Source organism: Pundamilia nyererei, unplaced genomic scaffold, assembly GCF_000239375.1.
Source record: "Pundamilia nyererei isolate P.nyererei 1_Seehausen unplaced genomic scaffold, PunNye1.0 scaffold00145, whole genome shotgun sequence".
NCBI classification, from domain to species: Eukaryota; Metazoa; Chordata; class Actinopteri; order Cichliformes; family Cichlidae; genus Pundamilia; species Pundamilia nyererei.
The window spans coordinates 1,039,328-1,048,659 of NW_005187546.1; the positions used below are offsets into that span (position 1 = coordinate 1,039,328).

At 40.4% G+C, this 9,332-nt stretch overlaps 2 protein-coding genes across 4 annotated transcripts in view; both read left to right on the plus strand.

Annotated features, from left to right (window-relative positions):
• Window positions 1-147: 147 nt before the first annotated feature.
• Window positions 148-5,614, plus strand: LOC102210564 (cell adhesion molecule 4-like). 2 transcript variants are annotated; one of them, XM_005744560.2, is made up of 5 exons: window positions 148-389; window positions 1,826-2,095; window positions 2,324-2,656; window positions 3,549-3,806; window positions 3,935-5,614. In XM_005744560.2, the coding sequence occupies exons 1-5, from the start codon at window positions 188-190 to the stop codon at window positions 4,108-4,110; spliced, it is 1,239 nt and encodes a 412-aa protein (XP_005744617.1). In that variant the 5' UTR covers window positions 148-187; the 3' UTR covers window positions 4,111-5,614. The 2 variants fall into 2 exon arrangements, with proteins under 2 accessions (XP_005744617.1, XP_005744616.1); XM_005744559.2 differs by having other exon boundaries at window positions 149-389; window positions 3,914-5,614.
• A 3,366-nt stretch (window positions 5,615-8,980) lies between these two features.
• Window positions 8,981-9,332, plus strand: part of LOC102211058 (hsp90 co-chaperone Cdc37-like) — an 8,111-nt gene continuing 7,759 nt past the window's right edge. The window contains exon 1 of one of the 2 annotated variants that reach the window (XM_005744561.1): window positions 8,981-9,241. In XM_005744561.1, coding sequence (XP_005744618.1) covers window positions 9,134-9,241 — 108 coding nt within the window. In that variant the 5' untranslated portion in view covers window positions 8,981-9,133. Of the gene's footprint in view, window positions 9,291-9,332 lie in introns of both variants that reach the window. The other variant, XM_013913694.1, reaches the window with a different exon arrangement.

Below are 9,332 nucleotides of genomic sequence, written 5' to 3' on the forward strand. Positions count from 1 at the left end.
GGGGGGGGTCGTGGTGGTCAGAGGACCTGACTGCTATGAGGCTGACATGAGCTCATCGCTTATTTTTCTTAATGGGATTTCCCCGAAAATTCCGATTTCCCGGATGGATGTTTTCGATTTCACTTTCCCAAAGAGAAGACCAGCCCGCTGATCCACGCCCACAGCTTATAAAGGAGCGTGGACCTCCATGTTGCTATCTGTTCTGCTCTCAGTTCATTACAGACACCATCTGGCCAACAAACTTTGGGCTCGGAGATTTTTTTTATTAACAAACGTTTTTTCTTTTTCGTTTTCCCAACGAAACTATCTGGACACGATGCTTTCCTGTTACCTTTCCCTCGTTATTTCTTTGATGATCTCCTTCCGAGACGTCCGCGTGTCCGCCTCTGGTAAGTGTCCCGTTATCTGTTGTGCTCAGAGATTTTTTTCCCCCGTACTTTTGGGGGGTAGAGTGTTGCTGCTTCAAAGTAATACAACAGTTTGACGCTTCGTGTTTTTATTATGAGACTTACAGATTAAATTATTTCATTATGTCTCATGTTATTAAATAGATGGGGGGGATAAAAGGAGTCAACATAAAGTTTTACTAGCAAAGTGCTTCTTAGAATCGACCTCCAAAATCTCCGGACCCCTCTACCGATGGAAAAGCATTCTTCCTAAAGCTGTTCATTCGTTTGGTGTTTTGGTGGTGGCTGAGAAACCAGACAGTGTATAAACTAGAGCGATAAAAATGTATTACAAAGTGGCTCCATGGCGTAGGGATTTACAAATTCTCCGCTTTGATCCATTTGGGACTGTGTCCGGATGGCAGCTGACCTAAAAATCTGCCACATCAAACTTCATCAAGCTTCCCGCTGTGGTGATCTGTTGTTGGGAGCAGCCGAAAGTAGCTTTCCTACAAAGACTGTCAGACATTTTCCATTTGTGATGAATATATTTGCTTAGCAGGAGACTTAGGAAAACTTCATTCAAATAAACTACAGTAGCCTGTAACCTGCACAGTTACAGTTACTCTTTTTCACATATCTGGATCTGATCAGGCTAACCCACACTGGTTAAACTGATTTGAGATCTATAGTGACCGCGAGGTCTGTAGCATATAATTTACATGCTTTTTTATAGTCATTAAACCAATCAGAGACCCGGGTCTCTGATTGGTTTAACTGATGTTGGTTTAACAGATTGGTTTAACTCACACTTTATGAAAGTGAGACCAATTAGGATGGAACAGGATCGACTGATCACTCAGAACAACTTTATGATTATGTAGCTTGCTATCGCCAGTGTGTGAATGTGTGTGTGAATGGGTGGATGACTGAATGTAGTGTAAAGCGCTTTGGGGTCCTATGGACTAGAAAAGCGCTATACAAATGCAGGCCATTTACCATTTACCATTGATTTGCTCTGACTGTGCCTCAAGGAAAGATGCACATAAGGGCCAAAACTTCCCACTGCAGGGTTCGACTGTTCAAATTTTTCCTTTAACTTGTCACCAGAGTGTGTAACTATGCAAACAACGTCTCTCTGCTTTCTTAATCCTTATTCTAATTCTTATTATATATAAACCTTGTACAAAATGTTCTGATATCAATTGAGAAGTTGAATCTACTTGTATAATCTTGCTGATTAATTTTGTGTTTGATTTTAAATAAACATATACACACAGAGAACAGCAGAGCCATATAATGTACAAAGATTTTATTGGGTTGCAAAACCTTTTATAGGATACAAAATATACAGTAATGTCTGACTAAAATAGTGCACACTGTGTATGAAGTGTATCTGCTAATCTACCAAATAACAACACTGGATGTGTTTCTTACAGGTTCTATCTGCACAGACTCTCCTGTGTTCACTCCATCTGCGCTGGTAGTGAAGTACGGTGACCCAGCCAATGTTACATGTGTTGTATGTCAGAAGGACTGCAGTGACAATGCTTCAGGTTTGGAGCACGCTGTGGGAAATGTTACACAAAATGGAACCACGATGTTCTGGACAGTTGACAGACTGATTGAATGGGAATTATCTCTACAGTGCTATTATAACAATGATGCTAGCGATCAGTGTACTAGCATTCTGAATCCAACTCTTTATCGTAAGTATGTTTACTTTATACCAGGAGATGCATTAGTGAATTTTACATCACTTATACTTAGTTATAATTCTAAAGTGAAAATTGCTTTATAACCTTATTATTATATTTATTAATTATTTGTGGAAACATACAGTTGGATGGATTCATACTCTCAGCTGCTGCAGACCAACCTCTAGCTTACATTCTATGTTGTTCTTTACATTTTTGTTTCTTTCCCGGTCTTCACAGAGCTTCCAGAAAGTGTCTCCATCAGCTTTGTAAACCACACTGAGATGATGTTTGAGAATCAGCAGTACACCCTGCAGTGTAGCGTACAGAACGTAGCTCCTGTTGAAAAGCTCAATGTGACCTTCTACAGAGGAAACACAGCACTGCGTCACCTACAGTCCAGGAGTGAACAAAAGAAACCAGTGAATGAGACCTTCACTCTGAACATCACCCCCAGTAGAAAAGATGATGGAGCCCAGTACTGGTGCGAAGCCAAGCTGGAGCTGGGACCAGCTGGACCACAGAGCCCTCCAGTGGTGACATCAGAAAAATTCTCTGCTCCTCCAGTCTACTGTGAGTCTGAGAGAAATAAAGACGCTCTTTGTTCTGTTCCTCAGAGTTTAACATTTTGAGCATGTTTCATGTCACTGGTTTAGTTTTATGTCCCATTACTTTACTGTTTTGATTCTTCCTCACACCTCTCATCACTGTTAATGAACAGACTCTAAAAAGCATCATCAACAAACTGTTGACTGACACAAGCTGATGAACATAGTGGAGGATTTAGCTGCTAAAAACTAAAACACTCAGTGTGTTTGTAGAGACCAAAAATAGAACTCCACTTTGTTTGTGAACCTTAAAAAATAATAATAATTGTGTTTAAACTCTAAATGAAATTTTTTTTAGTATATATCAATTTAAATCTGGAAGCAATTGACTGCAACAAATCTTCAAGAAAGAAAAGTCTGTTCTTTTTATTATGTTAAAGCCACTCCAGAAAAACTCATCCACTCCTTTCAGAGTGCCATATGGCTAGAATAACTCTCTGAACTGTCAGACTGACCTATTAATGTCACACTGCATGTAATAGAAATTTTATGTCAGATGTTTAGTGCGGTGAGCATTAACCTGCAAAGTAAGTGGAGCAGTTAAACATCATGAAGTGGACAAACTGGTAAAATATGATCCTTTGAAATCTTAAAGAGTAGAAATTAAGCGAAATGGGCTGAACTGTGGACAGTGCTTTCCACTTTCTGCTGCATATTATGTTAGTGAATAATCTGTTTTACATTTCCAACGTGTTAAACATTTTCTCTGTCAATTATCACAGATGAAAAGTTACAGAGATTAACAAAATTGCGCGACTGTGAAAACAGGCCCATGTTTCCCGATATTGAATTTCTCTTCCAAAATTGTTTGTTTTGCTAAATCTTTTGTTCTTTTTTTTCCTTCAATAATCACACAGATGGGCCTGAGCTCAATGAGCCACGAAATCCAGATGTGATTACAGTCAAAGAAGGAGACACTCTACACCTGAACTGCTCCTCTGTGGGAAACCCCAGCCCCTCATACACCTGGACACGCCCAAAAAATAGCTCATCTTCCTACACTGGCAGCGTTCTCACTATCAGTTCTGTCGGCTTTGAGCATGAAGGACAGTATATCTGCACTGTGAGCAACACAGTAGGGAATGTCACCAAGGAGTTTAACGTTGATGTACAAGGTGAGATTTTAGTTTGTTTTTCACATCCAGTTTCAATTCAAGCAGTGTTTGGATATTTTCTGTTTGACTAATTTGAATATTCTCTTTTTCTGTTTTCTTTACCAAAGCCTCTATTCCCAACTCTGCAGCTTTCCCCTGGATATGGATAATAGTTGGGGTATTTGTGGCTGTTCTGTTTGTCCTCATTTGTGTGCTATGTTGTCTTTTCTATAAACAAAACCGAAAGGGAAGCTACAACCTAAAGGATGTTTTACGGTTTCCTATGCGCACTGCCTTGCCTCTGCAAAACTGCGAGAATATCTGAACTGTGGACAAACAGTCTGGAGCTGTTTCTTCGACATTAGGTGCTGTCTAATTCTTCAAGTCAATCTGTCAAGTTTGACATCATCCCGGTTTGATTGAGGTAGTGGTTACCTTCCTCTACTGATGACATCTGATGACACCAAACAACAAAAATGACAGCATGAAATGAAGACTTTAAGTGACGTGACCGGTGACCTAAATACTGAATGGAAAAAAAGCTTCTTTCTCTTTTAACAAGCTTCTGCTTTTAAGGTACTGTAACACAGTCAGCAGCCGTTCTGCAGTCACTTCCTGTAAATATGCTGCCTTAAATCCAGGTCTTGGGTTGCAGGAGTGATCTCTGGATTTCATTGTAGTGAGTGTGGAATTCAAAGCTCCCGTGTCGATATAGACTGAAAACATAGGATGTCACCAGCTTTTTCCTTGAACTGTTACACAGCCTGGAATTTAGTACTGTTGTCATAGCAGCAGCTTACTGGCCTTTGTCTGTATTTCTGCCACTACTTTGAACTACAAGCAAGATGTAAAACATTCTCGATTTTGACTGTTGACTGCTGAGAAAATCGAGTTCTATGAGAAATATTTGATATTATTTTAAGTTATGTTTTCAGTATTTGGTGACTGTAAAAGTACAAACTCAAGACTAACAGGACACTAACTTAAAGATTCTGCACACTTTTTTTTTTTCAATTTGTTTTGGCAAATGTGAAAGTAAATTAATGCTATCAAATCCATATGCAAGCAGAGGGCTGAATATCCACTATCACTGCTGTGTGGATGAACATGCTGTTTAACTGTTTTGTTTGTATAAAAATAATTTAAATGACTTTGTATGTTTATTTAGACATGTGCTTTTTTTGTACTAAAGTCTAAAGGAGAATTTCTGTTGCTTCCTTCAACGAGTGTAGTGGCTGTAATTGTGTCAGGCTAGCTTTGCACTCCTGACCTCCACTGTAGAGAATCAGAGGAGAAATGTGAAACATGCAGGTTATTGGCTCTGCCAGCACGCTGCCTCAGACTTGCAGCTTCCATCATTGCCAGGAATCTGGAAGAGGAGCGTGCCAACTTAGAGCCATGCTTCTACCGGCTGATGGGAAATAGACAAGGCTGAAGTGTTTTGTTGTTCACATCCGTTATGAAATTTCCACTGAAGCCCTGAAACCCTCAGAAAGTCTAAAGTGTAAAAAATAAGTGGTCTCTGTGACACCACCCACTGGCTGAGGTTTTGAAGCCTCAGGTTTGACACCATCTAAGACATGTTAGGCGTCATGTTTCTGACCTGTTAGCAACTCCCATCTTTCATATATTATCTACGATTCAAACAAACAGCTAGTGACCTACCAACGGTTGCCACATCCATGTATGTTTGTGTATAGTATGTGTGATTGTTTATTGTTATATTGTGGGTATTAGTGAAAAAGGCTAAGTTGTAATAATACAGTGCACACTGGAGCTTGTGTTTATTTTTAAAATGTAAATAAATTACAGAACCTCTTTTGAAAAAAAAAAATAGAAACATGTATACTGATTTTTTTTTCTGATTCTATTTATCCTGTGGAAAAATCTCACCTTGTCTATTTGTCTACATTCAGTTCAATTCATTTTTATTTATATAGCGCTAAATCAGGATAACGCAAGGTGCTTTATATTGTAAGGTGAAGACACTACAGAGAAAACCAAAACAATTAGGTGAACCCTTATTAGCAAACACTCTGGCAACAGGGGGGGGGTGGAAAACCTCAATTTTAACAGGAGGAATTCTCTGACAGAAGCAGACTCAGGGAGGGGCAGCCATCTACTGCAAATGTTTGGAGCAGAGGGGAAGGGAGACAGGGCAAAAGACAGCCAGAGAGTAATAATAACTAAACAATTCAAATAATTAAACTACTAAAAACATTTTTAGTGGAGAGTGAAAAAAAGTGAGTGTGGAAGAAACACTCAGCGCATCTGTCATGGCAGTGTCACGGACTCGGCGCGGACTGAGGAAGCAAGGTTCAAACAGTTCTTTATTAATGACACTGGTGCGCTATATACATGTGAAGGGGTGGAAACACCAGGGCCCCGAGGGTCAACAGGTTGGGGAAACACACGTCTTCGTACTCCCTCCTCTCCTGGTCCGAACAATCTCCACACAAGCAGCTCACTTTCACTCACCCCAGGCGTCACAAAGAGGGCAGATCCAGATAAACCTATTTACAGAGACGTGGATTAGTCAAAGGCAAGTACGGGAACAACAGAATCGCTATAGAGCCGGGCAATACTAACAAGAGTAGCTCAATGTTCCAACGGCGAGTAGTTCAGAGCCCCTGCCTTAAGAAGAGCCAGAGATCAACTGCAAATCACCGGTGATCAGCTGCAGGTGCGCAGGCCAAGGGCGGGAGCCCAATCTGAGCTACGCCCAGGCAGACAGGCAAGAGAGAGAGCGTGGCGAGGAGAGCAGAGAGAGCAAAACAACAAACACTTGTGGCCACACTGGGCTGGCCGGGGAGGCACAGGGACCATGACAGCATCATGGGAAGCCCAGGATCCTAGGCCTACTAATGGGCAGTTCAGGTTTACCTGATCTAGACTTAACTATAAACTGAAATTAAAGAGGGTGCTTGTCTTTTAAGAGCTGATTACACAGAAGAAGGCCCTGAAAGCTGAAGTAAGCTTTGAGCAGTCTGAAAGTGAAAAGCACTAATGGAGTGATATGGTACAATGACGGGTCCTGATTGTTCAAGAGCTTGTATGTGAAATATTTCTGTATGTATATCAAAGTCTACCTGACATGGTCTTTCACTGTGAAAACAATAAACACAAGTAATGAGAGAACTGGAACTGGTAATTACGAATTTCCTGTTTATAAGATTCTTCAACACCAGATTAACTCCTGCACTCTTCTGAATGTCTTTGGATTTCAGGGGAAACTCCGCTGCAGAAGTTGTACATAGGATGAGTGAGTAAATGTGCTTCCTCCCCCTGCTTCCTTCACAGGAAGACATTTCCAGTGAAAGGAGTAAGGGAAAAAAGAGGGCACTAAGCCTGGTTTTTCTTATCATGTCATGCTTATTCACTGAAAGAACATCATAATTGATAAAAAAAAAAAAAAGCACACCCAAACCTCCTTTAACATCCAACTTGTCTTCTTACATTAAACTTGTCTCAGTCCTGTGTAAGCCCCAGTAGAAAGTGTTTCTCCCCCGCTGATGAAATAAGTAATGCTTGTAAACCACTTAAAATATATATCTTGTGCTAAACATAATTAAGGCTGGTGTAATGTCCTCCCTTGTGTTTGTTATTGTTGGAATCACTTCAGTGTGTGAGGCTGGCTGTTTAGCTGTTCTTTAAAGGCCTTTCATATTGTACACTTTTAGCCCTGCGATAGACCGGCAGCATGTTCAGGAGTACCCCGCTTCTCATCCCATGATAGCTAAGATAGGCTCCAGCAGCCACCCGCAAGCCTGATAGGATCTCCATTATCTTGAGCTAAAATCAAATTCAAATTCAAATTACTGGATGAATGGATAAAAAGTAACACATGTAACCATTTTTCTCAGCAAAACAATATTCTTCTATGATGTTTATAAATAGCTATGATGTAACAAATTAATAAATCATCAAAGTAGCTTGACTCATCAAAAATGTGATTTGGAAATCTTGGACATTCTGAAAATCAGAAGTTAAATCCCTTTTCTTACTAGAAGGAATGCATTGCTTTCCTGTGAAGCTGCGCTTAGAGCAGGCCTTTCCTTTATGGCATAATCCCCACAGTCATGTGCACAACAAGAACTTCCGATGAACAAACCTGACACCACGCTTTTTTTCCAAGTTGCCATGAGGAAAATCTGCGCATATAAAAACACTTCCAGAGGAAACATCTGCCCTCCTGTGTTTTTATGGTCACAAGAGTTCATGATGAACTGCAAAACTTTCAAAACAAGTTCAACATGGTGTTTCATTTCCTTTATATCCTTTTATTTGGTAAACTCAGCAAAACTACTTGAATAAGTTCAAAACTACATGACTACAAGATCTAACGGTCTTTTCAAGAAAACATTGTAAACAAATGTCAAGATGTGACCCTGTGAAGACTTCCCAAAACTGGTGCCAGGAGTCTAGCGGTCCATCTGAACAAAAGGCTCTTATACTTAAACAGATATACGTGTGTTTGCTATACCATATATCAGCAAGAGAAGATACGACCTCTCCTAGAAGGTGTGTGATCTATGCCAAAACCCTCTGAAGAGGAGTGAACGCACCCCCCTCTTCATGTTACACAGAGTTGTTACAGACCTCCTAGGATGAGACATTCTTTCAATCTACAAATGGTTACATACTTCTAAGCATATATATAAATATATATTTCTGGGCATAAATGACAATCCAACAATACAAATCTAACAAAAACACTTCCACTTTGGTAGAGCTGATGGTGTTATAGGAAGGAAGACTAACTGATGTGCTGAATCGGTGGCAAAGATTAAGAGGTGTGGCCCAATACTATTGACCGAAGTGTCAAAAGAAGAGCTTCAAGAAGACTGTTCCTAAAATCTATTTATAGAAATGACAAAGAAAACTTGCCTGGAGCTCAGGCTGTGTTGAGGAATAAATGTGGCGACACTAAATGTCAACTTTCAAGTTCACTGGAATTCTGCAAACACATTTTTTCCTTACAGTGTATGCCCAAGTATGTTTGCACACGTTTCAATAAATCATTGCATCTATTTATCATTAATATATAAAATATAAATATGTGTAGTTCAGGTCTCTTGCGCAGCCCTGTAGTTTATAGATAATATATTATAACAATGTAAGCACACCCCCTTTAATCCAACCCTAAGTAAACGCTACACTTTCAACAAGCGCTTCTTGATGACGTAAGTGGCTGCATTGCGCCTGGCGTTGTCCTTGGATACGGGATTTCTCCTCTTAGCTTGTTTCGCTAAGAAGATTGGACTCCGTCTTTGCTCGCTTGGCTGATGTTTTGTCGGTGTAGGATCACAGAAGTTGCCTCTTAGTATAACTGATAGGAGTGGGACAGCATGAGCGGTATCGACTACAGCGTGTGGGACCACATCTACGTGTCAGACGATGAAGATGTCACGTGCCCGTTCGTGGACACTCCGAGCTTGTTCAGAATGAGACACCGGGTCAGCAGTGACAGTAGTGCTAGCCGTGAAGTTTGGAGTGCTACACCTGGTTAGTCTTCCCACTAGTAAACCTGTAGTAGCAAACCGAGAG

Coding starts and splice junctions, on each gene's coding strand:
- LOC102210564 (XM_005744559.2), top strand. CDS start 188: ATGTTGCTATCTGTTCTGCTCTCAGTTCATTACAGACACCATCTGGCC. Junction 2,657..3,548: donor CTCTGCTCCTCCAGTCTACT/GTGAGTCTGAGA, acceptor ATAATCACACAG/ATGGGCCTGAGCTCAATGAG. Junction 3,807..3,913: donor GTTTAACGTTGATGTACAAG/GTGAGATTTTAG, acceptor TCTTTACCAAAG/CCTCTATTCCCAACTCTGCA.